The sequence below is a fragment of the Cloeon dipterum genome, chromosome 1, assembly GCF_949628265.1.
Source record: "Cloeon dipterum chromosome 1, ieCloDipt1.1, whole genome shotgun sequence".
NCBI lineage: Eukaryota > Metazoa > Arthropoda > Insecta > Ephemeroptera > Baetidae > Cloeon > Cloeon dipterum.
Window position 1 is genome coordinate 31,257,979 of NC_088786.1, and position 23,103 is coordinate 31,281,081.

The 23,103-nt window shown below is 44.1% G+C and overlaps 1 protein-coding gene across 3 annotated transcripts in view; it reads right to left on the minus strand.

Annotated features, from left to right (window-relative positions):
* orb2 overlaps positions 1-23,103 on the minus strand; it is a 210,754-nt gene that overhangs the window by 34,996 nt on the left and 152,655 nt on the right. For all 3 annotated transcript variants that reach the window (XM_065475671.1, XM_065475670.1, XM_065475669.1), the window contains one exon: positions 16,002-16,052. In XM_065475671.1, coding sequence (XP_065331743.1) covers positions 16,002-16,052 — 51 coding nt within the window. The remainder of the gene's footprint in view (positions 1-16,001; positions 16,053-23,103) is intronic.

Consider the following 23,103-nt stretch of genomic DNA (forward strand, 5'->3'; position numbering starts at 1 on the left):
GTCACACCAGTCAATCAATTTATTCGTATCCGTGTATTTCAGTCGCAAGCTGATTGCTGCTTTTCGTCAACTTTTAGCCCAATTTAATGGTAATTTTTAAATAATAATAACCAGGATTCTATAACTCAATATAAATGCTTTGAGAAGCTAAATTTTGAATATTGTCTAGCAGGTCTTACCGTGAGTTCGTTTACTATTTTTTCTTGGCATGATATGGAAATGGTTCTTACCTGAAATCAGAGCGAGGAAGAAACATTATAGTCATTTTATTTTTAGTCTGCCTAAATATTAATTACGTTCGGTGCAATTTTAACAGTTGTAACGAAACAATTTTCCAAAAAGGTGATCATTCTAAATTACGGGTAAACAGACGCCATAAACATCATCATTCATCAAATTTTGTCACGACAGCCTCACCCCCGCGAAAAACATTCATTTCACTTTGCAGCAAAAATTGCACGAAAGCTTTTGTCATTTTTGCGTCTTCTGGGAAATTTTCTTTCATTTTTGCGGCAAAATCCATTAGACGTATGTTCGTTTATTCCGCAAACTTTGCGACGCCCAGAAAGTGGATGAGCATTGAAAAACAAACAAACGCCGGCATTTTGGTCTCAACGACGGCTGAGGCGGCAGCGAAATTTAAACAAACAAAGTTGTGCAAAAGGCTGTCGGTCGGGAAGGGGCGCATAAATTATTCGCGACGCAAACTCGGCAGGGCATTAATCACGGGAATAACAAGCCGGCAGCCGCGTGCAAATACTACGTTATGTTCGCGCCGACAATTACGCCGTAATTTAGGCGCACTACCAAGTAAATAGAGAGCTGATTACGCCGGCGCTGCCAGCGCTTGCTCGGCTTGCTCGCTCGCTCGCCCGCCCGCCCACCCGGCCGACTTGATAATTCACTTTTGCATGTGTGCCCGCGTCAACAAAGTCGGCGGCGGCGGCGGCGACACGCACGCACTCCACCGAATTCTCTGGATGCCGAAAAACCACCAACCGCGTCTGGCGCGCTACTGTGATGGATGGGGCTGCTTTCTGCTCCATGGAGAGTAAGTTCTGCTCAGCAGAAAAGCAGCCAGACGCACAGAACGATGAATGGTTTCGCGGTAGAGAAGCCGCGCGTTTTCCACTTCACCATGGTGGATTAATTTCTCGAAATAAAAGAGCTGTTTTGCAGCATGAGAGCCAAAGAGCGGAAAGAATATCTTATAGAATGAGTTTTCCTTCTCATTCTGGCTGTGGACTCATGGTTGACAACCATTCAAACATCCTCGAGGTTTGTTGCATTCTTGATAGGAAAAAAATAACACGACTTCATCCTCGTTGATTTGAAGATTATATATTTTAGTAACTCAAATGGTATCACCGTATTCAGTGCGTCCTACTTTATGAAACGCATGTAACAAACAATGAATTTTGACCAATTAAAACAATTATTGCTATGAAAAATTAAGAATATAAATAAACTCCACGCACTTGAATCATGTGTATGCCAAGGTCGGTTCCAAAATAACAAATAATAAGAAAATATGCTTTATATTGTATTTTGTCTCATGAAACCTTTTCAATGACATGCTATAACATGAATGTATTTGACAAAATGTGAGAATAAACAACAATAAAAAAATGGTGTGCACTAGACACGCCTAAACTAGTAGAGTTATTTTAAGTACCATTTAATTAAACGGGTATGAGAAGACTTAATATTTAATTTCATTATGTCGAGTTAATTTAGATGTTTATCGGACAGTAAATTAATCAGGAAGGTATAAAAAGCTAGGATTAATTTGTTTTGATAGCGAAAAATGCAAAGACATCTAATTAAATTAAATTTGAGACTCGTACAACCTGTTCTGATAGTACTTCTCGACTGAAACAGATACGGTTTTGAAGACTTGTGCTTGGATTTTGTATTTCTTGGTAAGCAGAGTTAATTGAAAACAGCAGATTTAGTATTCACGGGAGAAATTGTATAAAATTATTGGACAAGGACAAAATTTCAACGCAACCAGCATTCTCCTTTTTGAAGTTGGAGACTGATAAACAATAACGCTGCCACTCACTCACTCACTCGCTTCAACTTGGCGTGAATTATTCATCAGCACACCTTTCAGCTGCCAAACTCGCGCTATAAATGAGCGCGTCATGAGCAAGAAGCAAATTTCGTGCGGCAGTTAGAGAAATAAAAACAAATACAGCAGACAAGTTTAGAGCGACGCATTGTCTGAAACGCGAGACGCGAGAGTTTCGGCAAACTTTTGACGCCCTCGCGCTGCGGGTGTGTAAGTGTAATTTCGCAATTTCGGGACTGTGTATGCGCGACGCGAAACTTTTCAAAAGAGGCCGGGACACGTCCGGATGGCGCCGGGGCTTTTATTGCGTTATGCTTCCAGTCAAGTTTGTGCAGCCACTTTTAACACAATGGCAAGGAGCGAAAGGAAATTCAAAATATTTGCTCTTTGAATCCTTGCAAATAAACTATAGGGACTGTAAAGATGTGTCTTCAAATATTAGCATTTTCTAATTTTAGATTAAGTCTTCCAAGCAGAACTGAATTGAGATGTTAATTCAAAACTTCATTCCTACCCGCGTCATTATATTCTGAACGAAAGCAGCAAATCTTTGTAGGCGGGGGAGATAAATTTTCCGCGCCGTAAGCAACACAGATTGCACTCAAATTGATGGCGTTGTGATTCGGAACAAAAGCGGCGGATGTCATCTCATCAAAGGACGCGTTCGTTAACCCCGAAAATGCATAATTAATAACTGGCACGGCACATCCGCGATTCTTTCATCCCCTGTGCTGCAGTCGGGGCGCGTCTCGCCCGCGGACAAAGAAGGAAGAAAGAGAGAGAAGAAGTATACAGTACACACTTCGTCAGCGCTTTTTGATCAGAAGGAGCCGGCTGGAATTCAGATGAGCCAGTCGTACACATATTTGTGCTGCTCAATCGAGCAGCGTTTGCATGAAATATTCACGAGTGAGAGAGTTGCAGCGTCGTAAAAGCTGCAATCTCCAGACCGCGCCACTCATTTGGTCGTCATTCTCTCGATCCGCACCCCTCACGCGCGAGTGCATCTCTTGTTTCATTTCGAATGCACATACACACACGCGAGATTTGAAATAAAGACACGACGACTAACTTTGCATGAACACGTTACGGCTGCATCGTCTTCGACAACTACTCGCGGAGATGATGAAGGAATATGGGGGAGCGTTTCTCGTCATTTTCCGTGATGGAAATTTTGACTGTTTTGCATCGTGTTTTGTCGTAAAGCATCCATCCATCGCTCGCTCGCACGGGGGTGTTCGTGGGGGCGGAAAAACACGGAAAAGCACCAAACTCTTGGCGAACTTCTTGAGTGCTCCTCTGCGGACGCTTAAGCGAAAATGACGCTTTTAGCTTTTTTTCCCCGACAACGATGACGACGAGACGCAAAACTTTTATTTTTGCTCGCGCCAAATGGGAGGAAAATGTTTGTTTGCGTGTACACGCACCGCTTTTTGGTCTTTTGACTTAGGTAGGAGGGGGAGGCAAATCTCGACACCGATTACGATTTCCCGAGAATTCAATACACCCCGGTGTTTACGAGCAATCCTCAACTATTTGTGGACTTGAATAAAAAATCCGACAGTCTCGTCAGCATTGCGTCTAGTTGAGAGTCTGCAAATACCGCTTTTTCTATTAAACGACTCAATCGACGCGCGTTCATTCATATTCAGTAGCGTTCCGACAGAGAGCACCCTTTCCGTTCAGATTTCAAATCCAGCGGCGTATTTTCCGCACCATTTAAGTGGCGCGACGCTCGATCCGCGAGAGCGACTTTTGTGTTTTTGTATTATATTTTCGCGTCAACACAAAAGCGAGCGTGCATTCCCTTCTGGGTGGCAGAGAAAAATGACAACGACTCATCCGTCGGCTGCTGGCGCGCAACGATTTGTCACTCACTCCCGCGATACGTGCGTGCGAATAAATAAAATTCGCAGGGCAGAAAACACGGCCGGCAAAAATGCAATACGCATGAGTTGATGCAAATGTCACCATCCGACAGCATTTTGCACGAATTAAAAAGGGAGGAAGCATGTCCATTTTTAAGGCACAACGCCGCGGATTCACGCAAAAATATTCTCATTGTGCCGCGTGAGTAAAAAATAATAAAGCTCGCGCTGGTAAAATACTCGGTCGAGTGTGCATGTGTGTGCTGGGGAAACAGAGGCAAAAGCGTCTCTGCGCTGCGCCAGGCTATGCTCGAACGCGTTCTCGAGTGCACACGACGGAGATATGCAGTGGCAAAAGGAGCGAAATGAACTAGAGCCAAGGGAGCGGCGAGAACAATGAGCAGAAAAGGCAAACAGTTTCGCGTCGTCTGCTGCCGCTGCTGCTCGGCTGGCTAAGCGAGTGCGTCGGGGAGCATTTTTTATGCCACGATGGATGGATGGATTTTTAAAAAATGATGAAAATGAGACGCGCTGGGAGATGAGAGATAAAAATTTGTGGAAAGATGGGAGATGAATTTTTTTCGCTGGCTGCTGCGCGCCTCTTGAATAAAGTATGCAAAGTGTGCAGGGGACCTTTTCAGCAGATACCGTTTCACCCCGAAATTTCGGAATATGGGCTTTGCGGCTGCTATACCGGTTTGCGTCGGCCTGCGCTGCCAAAATCCAGCTTAATTTCGAGAGACAGGCGGGCCTCCTTTGAAAAAACTAAATCGGGTTTGCCAAAGGGCGGCGTTTCAAGGGGTTACACTTGATATTCCAAAGTTTGCGCAAACTGAGCGCTTGAAAGAGATTAACTAATTCCATCTTGTTTCACAGTGTAATCTGATAAAGCGATTTGAGTTTTTGGTTTGCACGAATTTCCATGTCCACACGAAAGGAGCCACAAGTTGAACTGCGAAGAAAAATTAATTAAAATCCCTAAAATTTTGTTTAAAAATGGACTCTGACATTCATGCCAACCCAAATTCCACTCTGCCTGGTGGTTCAACTTCGCCCCTCACCACCCTTTACCATCACCCTCGCGGGGGGCGAAAATCATCCCCAACAACACTTAATTTGCCGGCCGTCGACGAGAGTGGAAATTTCGCATCGATTTTCAAAGTGCAGCCTACGCACACATACACACACACACGTACGTTTGCTTGTTTATTTGGCAAACAGCAAACGAGGGTGCAGCGCTGCATGATTGACGGCCGCCAATACCCAGTGATGCATCCCTCGTGTTCACCCCCTGGTTCAACCCCTTCAGGTGACCGGCTCAAAGGCTTTTCATAACGGGGGTGGTCGTGAACCAGCTCGCTTCACGACGGCATCATTAGTGCACTTAGCGGCCCAACAATGTTGCACCCCCCGCTCGTTGGCAGCCCCCGTGCTAAATGGCTATGCGAGTGCCCGGGGGAGCCGTCGCTGCTGCACAAAGCGGCTCGACCGCTCTCGCAATTTTCATGCAAATGCCCGAGTCACGTGGGGGTTGTCTGAACACATACACGCAGCAGTGCACGTCGGTCTCGTGTGCACCGAGGGTGAGAGGGTGCACGCTTTTGTTTCATCTCGGGGGTGCGTTCCACGCGCGCGAATAATTCGCCTTCTCAATCAAAATCAGCCCCCGCGCGGCTTGTTTGCCTGTTTGCAGAACACGACAATTGATTCGGCACAATACGCTGCAGACTGTTTTTTCACAGCCTGCTCAATGGGGGACAAGTGCAGAAGTGTAGGAAAACTGGGGTTGCGGAAAACTCGGTGTTTTAACTCGCTGTCGGTGGTAAAGCGTCAGCGAAATTGATTGCATCGATCCTCTGCAGGAAATTTCGGTAATAAAATGCAATAAATGAGCATATTGATTTTTATTTTTTAATTTTGACGAGGTAATTGGCATATCTGATTTTGTCTTTCGAGGAAATACAGGAAATGAGACGAAGTTTGAGATTCCCTCCCAAATTATCCAAATGCAAAAGTTTGTTTCGAAAACGGCCTCCGATCCCACCCTCTAAGTTCCGCTCTCCGCGCCGGAAGCGCATCTCTGATTGAATTCTCATATCAGATTTAATTAAAATAAATCCCACTGTAGGCAGCACCGAAACTCCTCTGCCGAGTGAATCAATCAGCACGCTAAAACCGTTTTCCCGCAGCGAGTGAAATAAAAAATCCCCTGCAAAGGGCCTCCACCACGCACTTTGGTATCGGGTATCAAAAAAGTGTCAATTATGAGTGGCGGAATTCATAAAAAGGGGTGCGAGAGCGAAACGCGATACGCGCAGCCGGCTAGATTCGAGAGCCATCGATTTTTCAGCAGCACTCTCACTACCCAAACCAGAGAGCGAGTGGGGTTTTCATTCATTTTTATTCGAGTGTATGCACATCATCAATTCTGCGGCTGTCACGAGACTGTTGCCGAGTGACGGACAGGCACAAAAGCAGCCCGCTCGACCCGAAATCGGATCGAAAACCGCATCACAGCTTTCGCAATCGCACACTTGCTTTGGCAGTGCGCGTGTAATCGTGCTCTCTGCACGAACGTCGACGCCAAATGTGTTTTATCGCAACTGCTTGCTGCTCGTGGTCGTCCTCTCTTAAATTTCGCATGATGGCTCTCTGCAGCTGAAGTGCCCGATTTTCCAATGTAACCAGTCAGTTCCATTCGAGCCTGCAGGCCGTGCTAATTGAATTAGTACTCTTTCACATCGGAATTCAACAGTACCTCTGTTTCGATTCGATAATTTATTACTCTGAATTTTGGATTGTGTTTGATTAATCATTTTAAAGGATTACTGAGGGTTTGTGCCTGTTAATTAATCAAATCATGTGAACAATGCTCAACGTCAAAGCCCATCACACATCTGTTTGGAATCACGTTTTTTTAGGGCGGTAATAACTTTTTATATGCATGAAATATTAATTCCGATTGGAAAAGTGAGTACAGTTCTTCATTTTCGTAAAGAAAAGAAAAGAAAATAATAAATTTTAGTGCACAATGCGTTGGAATAAAAATAAATAACAGCACTGTTGTGTTGCGGTTATAACTGAGATTCGAATTCAAAGTTTCGTGCAGGACAATAGGCTTTACTTTTAATTTTATTTGTTTTCCGCCAGCCTAGGCGTGCAAATATTGATGTAGCTCTCTGCAGCAAATGCAACGTTTCAAGAGGTGCGATAATTCAACGCTTGATCAATTCGCGCGGAACGGAATTCCAAGAGCCACCGAATAAACAAGCAGGCTCATAGTAACATCGTCGATAGGCAAAACTCGACGCTCATAGTTGGTGGGGTTTATTTGGCAGATAAACTAGCTAGCCAGGTCTAAACACACTCGATCGGCGGGTCGGCCACCATTATTGCAGGTAGCGATTAATTAAATTATGCGGTCCGGTTGCCGCTACTCTCAAAAGCAAACGTTGGCTGTTTGCTTTGCCGGCTGGACATTTGCAAAGTTTTGGCAAAAACAATTTGCAATAAAAGCACAGGCAATATTGATCTAGAACTCGGCGTTAGTTTGCAGCTGCAATTATCGCCCTCAAATATTCGCCAGCGGTAGCCAATGCCCCAATGCGGGCTTTAAAATTTGATTAGGACGAGCGCGGCCTTTTAAATAATGGCGATAATTACAGCGGGCTCAAAGGATCAGCTGCTGAAATTTCACTGCAGTGGACAGGTGACCGGTGTTTCGGATCGAAAGAAAAACAAACTGCTGCAAATAGCACGGCGTCGAGTTCATGAATCATTCATCCTCTCCATTATTGCAAATATTGGAGTCGAATTAAGCGAATTCGACCAAATTGCAGCGGTTAGCAGCCGCCAGAATCCATCAGACACACACGTTATGCATAATTAAACAATCAGACAGAGGCAGCAAACGCGATTAAGCCGTCTGCGTCGTGCTGTAAATTAATTTCAAAATTCACCCACTAAAGTCGCGCAATCGAATTAGTCCTGCATGTGTGTATGTGTGCACTGTCAAGGCTTTTGCTCGCGATGAACATACGAGCGTCGAACTTGCGTCTGCGGAGATAATTAAATTCGGAAATAAATTCCGTGATGGCGCAAAAGCGGCCGCAAAAATCAATTAACCCTTTGCGAAATGATAACAATAACATGCGAGCGGCACAGGGTAAACTCTGAGCAGCAGTGTAATGGGGCGCGGCGAGAATTACGCGCGTAATTCTTTTGATGTCGCGGCCCATTAAGCTATTTGCACACCATCATGCAAACAGGAAAACACGATAATCATAATAATCCGGCTCTCCCTCGCCGCCACGCCATTGTGTGTGTGTGTGTGTGCTTTCACCATCAATTTTTATTATTTCCCCGCGCACACCAGCCGCAGGCGTATTATTTTTTCTGCCGCTGATGCAGCTAGCTACAAATCGATCGGCTCCCGAAAATTTAGACTTCTTTTGCTTGCTGCTCCTTGGGCGGAATTTCATTTTCCGAATTGCCTGCGGTTTTTACGACTATGCGCCACTTTTTCATCTATTTTTGCTTTTGGCTCCGAAAATGACTACTTTTGTTTGGAAAAAGGGGTCGCGGGCTGAAGATTCCTTCTTGGCGCGAGCGTTTTCACTTGATTAATCTTGTGCAACGCCACAGCCGCCGCTCCCCCTTATTTGCGGTGAAATATTGCTGATTTTTTTCAGTAGCTGCACTTGCGGGAAAAAATTTAATATTTGCTTCAAAATAAATTGACTACAGGGATGGAAATTGCTCTAATGCCGAATCATTCAATCGTGAATTTCAGATCAAGCTTTGTGTAATTTAAGCTTGGCTAAATTTCCAATTTGATTGGTGAGATTTGCTTTCGGCTCAACTTATTTTCGGACCCCATTTCACCTTTATCCACGCTCACCACGCCATTTTTTTTTGTTTGCGCTCGGCCCTCTTAAGTGGATTGTGTTTTCTGGCTGCGACGGTCTTTTTTCTCCAATTTTAATCCCACGCGCACGGCAGTAGGCATCAGCAGAATCGACTGGAGCGTCATGTTTGCAACGAGGCAAAAATTACAAAAAAATAAATGTCGGGTGCAAACACGCATCCGGCCGAAATTGAATTTGGCTAAATGCATCGTGCGGGCGAGAAGCAAGTGGCGTGCGTCCCTTATCAAATTAATTCCGAGCAAACAACGAGCGCGAGCGGGCAATTGAATTAAAATTCCTGTTCTCTCGAGCCCGTTGTCGCGCGGTGGTGCAGCGTTAAAAAGCGTCGCGAGCCAAGCGACGGCGGGGTGGGCGACGGAGTTAATTTCCTCTGCGGGTGTTCTGCTCCACATTCGCAAATACAACACTGAGCGAATAATCTGATTACAGCACCCACTAGTGCAAACGGCAGCGGCGGCGGATACATTCGATTGTCGGCTTTTATCCAGAGAGTGCAAAATGCGCTTTCTGTCGCCGACGAGGACGAACCCACGCCTTTCTAGTTTGCTCTTGCGGCAGCACACAGCAACTTGTCTTCGTGGCAAGATGAGATTCGAGTTCTCCGCGGTTTTTGCCATTTGCTCTTTTACTCTCTTGTGAGTCTGGAGCCACTCCTCCTGCTCAGCCACCGTCGCCACCACCGCTTTCATTCAGACAAAGAAATTGACACCAAAGTGCAGCAGCTCGCTTTTGTGCTCACCTTACACACCTGCGCAAGAGGAGAAGAAAGGAAATTTCCATTAATGAAACTTAACCATTTTCACTTTTGAAAGTTTTGATGAGTAACGGTATCAAAGGGTTCTTTTTCGTCAAATTTAGCAGCATGGTTAATTGTTGAGCAGCCAACGTTATCAAATAGAGATTAAAAAGATGTTTCTCAAAATCCAAACATCCACAGCGGAAAATTAGAAAAAAATATGAAACGAATAATATGATAATTCTGATTAAAGGAATTTTCGAGATGAATGAGCAACGTAAAAATTTAATAATTCATAATGTTTTCCTGGAGATTTTCATGACAATGATGAAAAAATTAATAAAAAAGCTTATGTTTGTATATTTAGCTTGTTGTGATAAAAATATGTTTTGTTTAATAAAGAAAAATAAACATCATGAATTAATATCACCAGAGGCTAGAAAAAAATACCATTCAAGGAAAAGCAAGCTTCTTTTGCTTTCCGCATTCTTCTCTTTTAGTAAGCTTTGAGTACATAACCAACTCAACAGAGTCACTTTTCTTAATGAAAAGCGTATCACTCAGTCGAATTAGAACAATCCAGACTCTCTGGAGCGCCAGATGCCGATTTCCAAGGGGACTTAACTAAGAATCCTCTCCATTGCGTCAAACCGTGTTAAACTGCACACGGATGGTAAATTTTTCACGTCTTCCGTGACGGCCGATGCAAATTTTAACGACGACCGGGATGAGCACCACGTTCGCCGGCGCCCACACCTTCACAGAATTCGGTCTCTGCGCGAAAAGCGCTCCTTTTTATTCCTCGCAAGAGCACTCACCCACTAACTCACTTGATATTACAAAAGCACGCCCGAAAAAGGCGAAAAAAATATAATCCCCGGCAGCACCTGCCGCGTCGCTGCAGCTTTTAACACCTCGTCTGCGTCGCCGGCTTCCACTTTATAATACGCCCTTTCGTCTATGGAGAAAAGAAACTTGATCTTAAAAATTACTCCCCGGCGCTAGGAAAGAAGAAAGTTTCCGCTCGCAGCCAGGACGGAATAATATGCAGGCAAAAAAGGGGTTGCTAGTCTCATAGTCTGCCTTTTTTAAAACATCTCACTCACACCTCGGCGGGGTGTTTCGAAACTCGCGCGCGTAATGCACATTAAAATGCCATTGTTGCAGAGAGGATCTTAAAAAAATGGAAATCACCCGCAGCGCTACCGCTAAAAGCGGGAAGGACGTTTTTATTTAGTTCATTTTTCGCAGCCATCCATCCTGGCTTTTGGCATTTTTATTTTTAGCCAAATATTGACCAATTAATTTCGGTAAATGTAGCAATAATTATTCATGACACACAGCTTTAATTTTGATCGGGATAGAAGGCAGGAGTGAAAAAGGGTTGCATTAGCTGTTTAAATATCTCCCTCACACTTCGGTGGGGTGTTTCATAGCAGGCGTTGGTAATGTACATTAAAAAGCCTTTGTTGCAGGAGGGGCTGCGCGTTTTTAAAATGGAAATCGGCCAGCGCTAGCAGCGTTGAAATATTTTTATATTTGTACAAGTCTCGCTCTCAGGGGCGCCGCTCGGCACACAAGAAACACACCCGCTTTTTTAGCATTTCCAGGCAGCTCAAAAATTCACGATATGCCTCATGAATTTGAACCAGCAGCCTTTTTTTGTGTATTTTTTATTCCGCGCGCCGCTTTAGTATGTATTCATTTTATCCGTTTCCCGACGGTGCGGTCGAATTTATTATTACGAGCGAAACTTTTTTCGCCCATCAATCTTTCTCGTGGTATTTTTTAACTTGATTAATACGCGCGCGTGCTGCTCGGAGGCGTTTTTTTGTATTATTTTGGCCAGGAACACCACTGCGTCGGGCTTTTGTTCTTTTCGCGCCTGTGCGAGTGCGCGGTCAGACGAGTGTGAAATTTTTAAATTAATTGCACTCGCGGTGGTGGCTCCGTCCTCAAATTTGGCACGCGGCTTGGCATGGAAAATGCGACTTGGAAAAGAATGACGAAGCAGCCGAGCGAGCGCTCCAGTGTTATGTGAGGTGGCGTGATTAAAAATATTGCACAGCGCGCTCCTCACTCTTTTTCCACAGAGATTACTTGCCACCATTTTTTTTTTTAGATTAAATGCGAGGTGAAATTTCTAAAAGATGGCCTGCTATTATGGCACTAGTGGAAAGTATGAACTAAATAAAGACGTGTTGGTAGAGAGAAAAATAGTTGCACCTTGTTTAAGGGAGTTACTTTGACTTTTATTCAATTTAAAACACTAAATGAAATATTTTTAGCCATCATCACAGTATCCGATTCATATCAACAGAAACAATTAATAATACAAAATTGATTAGAAAATGAAAAAATGAAAAGATTTGCATTATTAAAGGTTTCATTACAATATAAAGAAATTTGCAAACTGATTTTGCCCTTCTGGCAGAGGCCTTGAATCATTCTAGCCCGTGCTGATTGCAAGAAAACAAGCTCATAAATTCCTACCCCTCACAACTGCAATGCAAAAGTGGGACAAACACGTGTGCACTTTTGCAGCAGAGTGAGCCAGTCGTCCTCCTTGCACTTTTTGCACCTGCAGACAGTGTTCCTCGGTGGCTGGCTTACACGTGTATCGACCCATCAGCAGAAATGATGCAATGCAAGCATAAAACTGCACAAAACTGAGAGAGGCACGTGCATGTGCGCACCTCAATGAGATAATGGAAAATTAAACTCCCGGCGTGTCGGTGGCACATCAAGCCGGCCGTAAAACCGCGACGGGGCTGGAGATAGCGCAGCCGGTGCAAAAAGACGGAATGGAACGGAGGAAAGGTGCATAATGCAGTGCGCCTGCATTTTTAACGGCGCGGGCACAGATACAAACTCGGTCGGTGCAGTGTCGCGCCGCAAATAATGGACGAGTATAAATATTAACCAACAAACACGGCTGCAGCCAGCTAGTCAGATGATGGCGGCGGCGGCAGCGGTGGTGGTGGCGCATTCAATGTGAATAATGAGCGTTGCTGCAAGTAGGTCAGCCGAGGATCGAACCCGCGACCCACCGCGCGCTGCTCCGTCGTGTTAGGCCTGGTAGGCTGCATTGATTTTCCAGCTGCAGCGCGCTGCACCAAATTATTATGCACCCGGCAACAACCAGGGGCGAGCACACAGCACTTGACGACTCCATATCCACTTGGCGCCGCCGCTTTTTTCTCTCTTGCAAAATGAATGAGTGAGTGAGAGAGAGAGAGAGAGAGAGAGAGAAGTAAGCTCGCGCGCTCGAGAGCTTTTTCCATTTGTGCATGTTGCCGGGCGATTCTTCTGCTTTTCTTTTGACTAATGAGCAGGCTTTGATTTGAATGAGGCCATGTTTGTTTTCAGCTGCAGCCTCTCTGCGGCTCATTAAAATTTTAACTCGGGCACACGTGCAGAGATTTTCCAGGGTGCACTTCAGCGCTCGGATCTGGGTTGACGATTGATTTCTGGGGCATGCACTAGAAAGTTCGTTTGCTTGCTGGCATGCAAGATGTGCCTCTCAGCTGCCGACAGTGCGGATTTTTCCAGATTCGCACAAATTATAAATGCGCATGAGTTGAGATGAAAAGTTGAAGAAAAGATGAAAACATCCCCAGTCCTTTTAAAAAAAGAATGCAAGAAGATTTGGGTTAATTTAATTTCGAGCCAAAGTAGCTTCCTGCCGGGTGACTCCCGTTTTTTCTCGCCCATAGACGCTCACAAATCTGAATCATCGACTGGAAGAAGGAGCATTAGTCGAATCACACGCGCGTAATGAAAACAAATAGCCACTTTAACCTCTCCGACCCATTTACTTTTTGTGCGTGCACTGTTTCTTTTCCAGCAGACATCTCTTCTGCATAATTGAATAATTCCTATTTTCAGCCGGCGCTAATGAAATTATCCGAAGAGCCGAGCCATAATCACCGCTCGAAGCAAATCCGGCGCCGCCACCAGGGACGCGTGTATTCTAATGAGGCCATAAATTGATCTAATTGCCATCGGACCGAGAGCTGGCGAGGGGGAGCCGCGGAATTAAATGCACGTTCACCGCCGCTAACCCGCTGAAATGATTGGAAAAGAGAGGATGTAACGTGCAAAAATCTGGTGTCGGGAGTCGGGTCGGTCACGTCTCCATTTTCCGACGAGAGGCAAAGGGCAATGAATGGTCGGTCAGCTCTCCCTCTGGGGGTGCGCGAGTTGAATTGAAATTTGTGGCTTGTTTCCGTCCCCTCGATGGGCGAATAAATCGCACTTCTTATCCTTTGTTGTTGGCAGGTGTTCCGTTTTAATCTGCGGTTTTAATATATTGGCTGCACCTGAGCTGCCTTCGCAAATCGAACTGCCAACGAACCGTGCGGGAATGGACCACCGGATAACACCGATTTGAGGGTCGTTTGAAAAATTGGCTTGGTCTCAATTCTCATCCAGAAAAGAAATAAAAACTCTGTGGGTTTTTTATTATCATTTAAATAAAAACGGACGCCGCACTTCTTTGACTAGAACGAACCTTCACTCGAACTAATTAACTTGTGGAAGTGCACTTTAAGCAAAAGTCTTGTCGTGCAAACCAACGTGATGACGACCGCCATTTCTAAACTCATTTTGCTCTGATTGATGCAAAAAGCGCCAGCTCTGTGCCAGTGTGATTCGCACAGACATCAAAAGGACCTTTCGCCTGACTGAATGACAGCAAACATTTCGGGTGCAAAATTAAAAGCGACTGAGAGTGCGACAGCGGACGCAGGAACTCGGCTCGTCTTGCTTTTGAACGAACGTGTCTGCGTGTGTTTCAGCGGAATTGGAGATAAAAGGTAATCACCGGCAGCATCTCAATAAGAGCGAGCGAGCGGCTCTTGTGTGTATCGCGAGCGATATTGCACTGCAAGAAAAGCGCTATTCGGTTTAATGTGCGGCGTTTATGCCCAGCTCAGCTGTCGCCTCTGGGCAAAAAAACACGCAAATATTTCGCAGCCGGGCCGACCAACTATTTGTGCTGCGCAGGATTTTATTTTCATATCCTCGCCGCGCTCTTGCCTTTTTATTTTCATATCTGCCTTTGGCTTGGCTGTTGTAATAAAATAATAACGCACAATTCCACTTTTAAAACAATTATTAGAGTTTTGGCTGCTGCCGGGACAAAAACCCAGCCGGACGCTTTATTAAAATTGCAAAATTTAATTCACTCCGCCAGAGCTGGCGACAAATTGCAATTTTCTTGCCAAGACGTGCGGCATCGAGCAGTTTGCTGCTTCATTCTCGCAAGCAAACAGCGGGGGAAGAGAGGAAATAAGTGGATTGCCGCGCGTGCTGGAGGAAAAGACCGGGATTTTTTGCTCCAAATGCTAGCTCGCCGCCACTGCCGCCGCGTTTAGAAGAAAATTTGGCTACGAGAACAGAGTTTGTGTTCATTCTGTCGAGATGACGCGAATATAACAAAGGGGGAGAAGAAGAAGAAGAGAGTGACGCCGCGTTCTTAAAAGTTCTCAGCCGGCTCGCAAGATTGCATTTGTCCAATGTACCCAAATATTTTCGTCTTTCCCCCGCTAGACTAGACTTTCAATATGCCAGCAGATGCCGATTCTCCCAAGAATTCAGTTTTTCAGCTTCACTGGAGAATATAATGCTCCTTTTGCATTCTCTCTGAGGATTTATAAGTGAAACGCCAAACCTCTCCAAGCTCCCTTTTCGTTAGTGCGGCAAAATAAATTCCATTAGAAAAGAAATTAGTGCGTAAATACCCCCCTGCGGCTCTCTGTTTACAAATTGTATCCGCATTCATCGTTGAAAGCAGTTACCGAATTTAAAAACCCACTTATTTGCAAGTGCAGCGAGTCTACAGGCAATAACCCTGATCCAATTTCAGCAAGTATCACCCGTGTGCTCACGGATTATACGGTTCAGAAAATGCTCCATCAAATCAGTCCACGTCATAAATCTGCAATTCAAAAGTGAATAAAGTAGTTCTCTACTCGTCTCAATTCTCACTCGCGGAGGGAACAAAGTAGTAACGTGAAAGAGAGGAGAGAGAGAGAATCTCCTGCCAAAGTTCCATTACGAGAGTAGCACTGCCGAGAGAAATAATTTTTGCCAAATAATATACGTCCCGCTCTTCACACAAAGACGGAGGGTGTATCAGAGGGAAAATAAAGTAAGAAGAGGGCTAGGGAGCGAGAACTATTAGCATAGAAATTATTAAAATATCCCCCGGGGGAGGCGCGAATACAAAGCGGCGAGGGCGACGCGCGCGGTTTTCTTTTTAATGCTGCAAATTGGCGTTGAGCAACGAACCAAAGTGGATTTATCTCGGCAAAATATTATCATGCGAAAATAGCCTCTCAATATTTTGAGGAGTGCTCCTTTGAAAAGTTTGTTTTGGTCTTGGTACTCACCGTGCAGCTGGGCGAGACTTTGTAAGGTTGCTGTACCGCAGTTGATGAAGCCTGCAACAAGGGTTGTTTATTAATTTTCTTCTTTGCTGGCGCGTACACAAGCATCACTGGCAGAGGCGGGGGTTCATTTTCGCCGCTCTCAAACACGCGGCAATTATTATTACAGGGTGTTTGGCCTGCCTGGCTTTAATTAAGCAATCCACGCGCGCGCGCGCGCGTGTGTGTGTACACCGCAATTTCGGCGAGATCACAAGAGGGAGCGTGTTTCGCATTTTTCGCCTACTTAAGCACTTTGAGAATTTCAATTATCCCTGCGAATTCAGCTGAGTAAGGAATTTCCATTAAATTTAAGCACATTTCCTTGAAATAAATCGATGAAACATTTCATAATTTATTATATTCGTCCATTTTTTATATACAAATAAATTTGGAACCAGCTTTTTCATTTCCGTATTCTCACAATACATGATTTGTAAACTAGGCACTAAATATTCGGGGCTCATCATCATTTTGGACGCATAAATAAAATGAATAAAATAGATGCTAAACACGGGGCACATGAGGCGGCATCATTCATCTTTTCTGCCTCGCAGGCAACATTGTACATTCTTGCTGTACCCCGCACGCAGCGACCAGCAAGAAACATCCCTCATCCTACTAATGGCGAATTGCATATTCAGCAGCGCGCAATTTCGCACACAAAACACGAGAGAAAAGCACTTTCGCTTCCGTTTTTCTTCCGTCAGCAGCGCACGCTCGCAGTTCTTCTCAGTGAAAAATCTACAAAGTGTTGCGAAATTGGGACTTGCCTTTTGAAAGTCTTATTTGCGAAAGTGACTCTGACAATGAGAGAAATGTTGCTGGCACTCCGTGCTTTTAAAAGCCAAACAAGGAAAACACAACCTTCGTTTCAAATTAGCACACAGCGGAGAAATTTTCGTTTCAAATTTCTCCGCTGTGTGCTAATTTGAATTACGAATTTGTCTTATCGTAAGAGGTCTTCCGAATTCGAAACAACGCTGTTCACTTAGCTTGATTAATTCGGAAATTCGTCATAATCTAATCTAAGAAATGGGTAACAAAACATTCCATGTAAATTGGACGAAAAAGCATTTATTTGCTCGATCGAAAATGTTAGCCCAGAAGTTGTCCCTCGATAACTCACCAATTCCAGAAGTTCGCCCATTAAGAGCGATTTTATCCGAAGGCGTTGATGCATTGCAAATAAATTGAACCGGCGCACTTTATACATCGCGGCTGCCTAGAGGGAAAAGCTCCACTCGCGAATCAGCGCCATTCACGCCCACCGAGCAAATTCGCGCTGAAAGGCCAGCTTTCCCAACACCGCTTTTAATTATCGCCCGCTATCCACGTAATAATTCCCACTTCCATTTCACGATTACATATCGATTGAATTTTTCTCACAGAGTTTTGTATTAAAAATATCCTCCTACAGTTTGTAGCCTGAATGAACGTTAGGGTTTTGTTACTCTTCTACAGGTCATTGTTTTTGTACAGATTAGAAGCGGGACTGTTCTTTTGAGGATATAAAAACATTTCACTTAAGCCCTCGTCCGCAATTGGCAAAAACCCATTGCAACCGGCGAGTAAGTTTTGCTCCCTGTAAGCCAGAGCAGAGCTCGCACGTGCTTTCGGCGTACTGTATATATATATGTTGTTGATAAAACAAACACCTTCTTGACATTTTCATTTGCGAAGTCGTGACTGCCGGCCGCTCTTGGCCGAGATAGAACATGATTAAGTTAAATTATGACGGGGATGCGGCTGCAATTAGAAAGCAAATTGCAGTCTACGCTTATGCCTGCGAGACACCGCGTGCACAGACTAGATGCGAAATCTCCTTTCCGCGTGATCTGGATGCAAATCGAGCTGCTATAGGCTGCAAATAGTAAAAGCAGTTAATTTTACAGCTTATTTTCCAGACAGCCTAGCCCATGCAAAACTTCAGATGTATGAACAACAAATGACCTGAATAAAACAGAGAAGAAAAATAATATATTGATTTTACTATAGTTCATAAAGTGCAGAAAAAACTGATTTTTGATGTAATTTGCATTCACTCTGTTCATCTTTTAACGTTTTTTCGCTGCTCAATCAGATAAAATCCAGGCATAGCGCCGGTCCAAATCTTTTCTCTGCAGACACCGCCAAATGCTCTGAATATTTTCATCATCCGCGCTGCCTCTTGCTCCATCACGCCCGCATTCGCAAATAATTCTCGCAATTTGGCCGCCTTCGCAGAGAAAGGGAGCATAAAGAAAAAAAGATGGCGTTCGTCTGTCTGCGCACACCAATTGAAAAGATGAGAAATTTGAATTTTTATGTAATCAAACGCTTGATCTCTGGCTGACTAGAGCTTTGCGAATAAAGAATAGCGCGTCGAAAATTCACTCACTCCGAAACGCGAGCTTTTTTGTCGCACAGAGTAAGTATTTTCACGTTTGCACACGTTTCTTAACTCGTATGAAAATCAAAAGAAAATCGCGATTTCGAGGTCAACTACCTGGATGTTTGATGAACACCATCAGACCGTAAAAAAGGCAAGATGGAAACTTTTGTCATCTGCGTAAAGAGTGTCACCGGCGGCGTGGCATTTTCAACACTTTCATAAAATTACATAAAATAATAATCTGCGGCAGCGTCGTCAAGCGTCGTTTAAAGCGGTGCATGCAAATGAGCTAGGAGCAAAAAGTTGGGCGTGTAAAGTACATCAAAATAAATTAAGCCGTCTCTCGTCACGTAAAAAACAACTAACTTTGGGTCCGAAGAGAGCGAGCGAGCGGAGAGAAAGATATCATCAAAGTTGCTCTTTCGCTCGGCAAATATATATTCAAGGGATGAGCGAGCAAACGCTCTCGCAGACGGTGTAACGACTTTATAGTTGCTACTAATTCCGCGCTAATATCTCTGTAAGTCGGCAGAATTTCAATGAAAACCTCCTTAGCGGCACAACACACACACACACACGAGCGAGTGCGCGGAAGATGCTATCGTGGCGGAGAGAGCCGGCCAGATTATATATTTTGTGCCAGGGCGCTTTATGACTCGCACAAATTTACGACGCGCCGCCGCAAATTTGCAGCCGGGCAAAGGGTTGTTCAATTAGAAGCCGGCCAATCAACCAGCCCCTCGGTCCGAAGAACGCGTAATTGCGATTTGGACCGTTTGCAGCAACTTTGTGTACCACTCCAAGTTGTGCAATTGCGAGCCAAGTTTTCGCCAAGGCCAGTTATGAGAGCCAACTGCCGTTTTACCCTCTGCAGCATCATTGTATGCTGTCTCCAGAAGTGAAAATTATCAAAATTTATGATAGCCAAGTTAACTTTACAAGTAACAAAAAGCGTCTTTAGCTCTGCATGAGCTTCACAGTATGTTCACCAAAGATCGTGTTTAAGAATTTAATCAAACAGTAAACCGGAAGGTATTGAGGGATTATTTTATCAATTGCGCAGGCTTTAATTAATCCAAGCAGCGTACATTCTTTTGTAGTTTTTAATTAGTTATTCAGTATTGTTATTTTTCATATTTTTTTAAAATTTCTTTCGCAATGAAATGTTTTTTATCAAAGTTAAAGAAAACAATTTTGTTTTTCTCAATTAAGAATTCAATAATGTTTTACGTTCAACCTTTCGAAAGTATCCGGCCTTAATAATTTTCAATTAATATAAACGGGCCTAGAAGCTCCAGATGAGAAATTTCAATTTCAATCAGTGCTCGATCTCTCGAGTGTGTGAGTGACGAGTGGGAGAAAGCGGCACTTTTGCCGATTCCAATTAGGTCGATAATTGTGGGTACACGCGTGCGAGGCTCGTTTGTTGAGCGGACAATTTTCACCTGCACAAAAAATTAGCGACTTCTCATCCTCTATGCTGAGCCGCTAAAACCCCTCGCATCGCGTGAGTGAACACTTCTCATTAGTGCAGAATTATGGTAACCGTTCAGGCAAACAGCTGCATTTATACACGGCGAGTGGGAGCCTTCGGATTTTAAAAATGCTAATATCCATTAAAATATGCCAAGGTAAAAAATACTCGATGCAAATTTTGCTTACAATCGGTACTAAAAACACTAAAAATAATTATAGGCATATGAGCCAACGTTTTATTTTGAAATTAATGTTGTTTATTTTTATTTGTGAGTTCACAATAACATATTTTTGTTTTTACTCGAGGGTAAAGTGCTTAGAAGTGGCAAGAAAAATAAAATTCATCCTCAAAATGCAACGTGACAAAATTTATGCCTACTATAAAGTCATAGTGCTGCATTATTTGCTGTGTAACGTGCGTAATCGGGCACTCGTTCAACGATCGCGGGTCCCGCGTGAGAAAGGCGGTTTGTTTGTTTTCGAGCAGCGAGCTGCGGCAGCACGACGCCTCTGCGCATAATTTCATAATGTTCTGCCGTCATGATGATTGTTATTAGGCGCATTTGCATAATGCTCCATTACTGCGGCTCGCGAGGTGGTTCCGGGAACGTGTGCAGTCTACGCAAGGGGCTTTGCTCAATTTTTGCCAGAGTGTGGGCATAATTATTATTTAAGGCCGTGCGGCAACCAAAATGATGCTTCATTGCGGTTATTAAATTTCCGAGCCGCTTCCACGAGAGTGCGTGAAAGCGCTGCATTTCTTTATGGCGCGCGAAGAATGCTGCGCTTCTGAGCGTTTGCCAATTTTGACTTGCTGTTTTGCTAAATTGGCATATTAGTTTGGTTAATTTCTTGCTTTTTTGGAAGACGGCACGCTTAATTTTTGTAGTAAAAACGACTAGTTTGTACAACGTCCTTTTAATTATGGCCACTAAGTAGCGTGAAAAATAGATAAGGCCAGCGAGAAAATAACACAAAGATTATCCTCTGTAATATTATTTGTGATTATACTGAATGGACTTAAATTGAAAATAGGATATTTTTCTGGTTTGATGACCTGCCTTGCTATGTTTACTAAAAGTCAATTCAACCTTGACCAAAGACAAGTTCAAGAATGTTTTTGCTCGATGAGAATTGTAAACTTGGATGGTTTTTGCTGATTTGTCTTTTGTTGGACTTGACTAAATGTGCAAACATTCAGGATTGGCTAACAAGAAAGCACGTCTAGCGCTCAGGCTAATTACACTGTTGTGATTTTTTATCACAATCAAAACACGGGTTTCATTACGCCTCGCGTGCACTAAAGTCAAATATTTTTGCACTGTTTGCGAAGGCTTCTTGCGCTGCGTAACGTAAGTAAGTGTACATAAAAGCTAATGAGCGGCGAGTTTTGCAGCTTTTTATTTTGCACTCTGCGCGCACAGCACTATTATTTGCTCTGCAGTAAAACAATTTGGGGCGGCGGAGAGAGAGAGAGAGAGAGAGAGAGAGAACTCCAAGTTCCACCAAGAGCGCAGCTAGAGCGAGTGTGTACAAAAGATAAAGGAGCGATGCTTAATGTGGGTGGGTGGGTGGCGTGCTTGCGCCGAGTGAGCAGACAGTTTGTTTCATTCTGCTCCGCATTAAAAGCAGCCTGGCTAAATTCTAGGTTAAAACAACTCTGCTCTTTGCCTCTCTGAAAAGAGATCTCAAGTTCACTTTTGTTTGGGCTTTTCATACTCCTTACTGGGTCACGGCACATGTTAATTTTTTGCCGCTTGCCTCTTCCTTGGCCAGCTCAGCCGTTTTTCGCGCCTCTCGGATAATTGACCGCTGAGAGCCGCTTTTTACACGGATAACTGCCGTAAATTGGATTCCGCGGCCTTGCTGCCGGGCTTCAAATTGCCATCATGCGCTGACGGGGAACTATTTCGTGTGTGTGTGTGTGTGTGTCGTGTTGAGTAACTCGTTTAAATAAGCAAACACAGCCTTGCTTTTAATCTGCGTTGACATTGCGCAAATTAGTGGAAATAAAGAAAGCAGGGAAGTTAAAAAACAACACGTCTCAAGTTCAGGAAAATGGCAGAACACGGTTCAAATTGCTAGCCGTATGTATGTTGCAAAATCCGAGTCCATTGTGACGTCGCTATGCTCAATTTTTCATTAGAATTTGCAAATTGCCGTGGTATGAGAGCCTTAAAACCCGCACGTCACACAATGCCGCAACGACATAAATAACGTCCCATTCAGGTGGCAACGGAATGAAAAACGTCCGCAATTCATCAGGCCCGGCGTTTAGCACCGCGACCGCAAATTAATGGCAAACGCAAAGTATAGTGCACTTTGTTTCATGCACCGTGTGCACACTCGGGGGCTTTATGCCCGACTTTGGCCATTTATCATGCCATTGTGCTTGTGCATATGCACACACTACGGCTCTTTTATTAAGAGGGTAAACAGCAACAACAAAGTTTCGTCGACGGCGTCGCATCCAGTCTGCACTACTTAATGAAATATTTAATTCATGCTATATTATGCCGGTCTTTACTGCCTCGAATGCTCACGTTTGCAGTTGTGGAAGGAAGTTCTAAAGCTGTAAACGGATCCAAACATATGGGACTTAAGTTGATTGTAACACCTGCCGTTCATGATTTCTGCTTTAGACGAACTGGTGCCACAAATTGATGCAAATAAAATAGTTTCGTGTTTATTTGAGTTCAGGAGAGATTGGCATTTACTCAAACTGTCAATTTTTCTTATTACTTCATTCATTTTTACAGGATCAGCACAAATTTCACATTATCATACATAATATTTCAAAGTTTCATGCGATGAGCTCGACGGTCGGGCCCTCCATATATCTTGGATCGCTATTAACTTTATAGGTTACTCAAACGCAAGCCTGATAACGTGCAAGAGCGCCATTCCAGAGTTTCAATCTACTTTATTCACCGGCGTGAATGTTCATGTAGGAAATGCGTGAGCACACAGTTTCTATTCCAAGCAAGCCTTACTTGCGCGAGAGTCGCTAATGCGATTTATTTACGACTCACGGCGCACGTACTTTGCATCCACTAATTACTCAATCAGAGTCTCGAGACGGACGAAGGTTCGCTTTATGAGACATTTATTCTCTGTGGCGACGGTCGAATTAATTTGTTGCAAACCAACGAGCGTTGCGTGGGGTTTCGCAGCGTTATCGATGCGCACGCTGCAGCACTACGAAAGGACATCTAA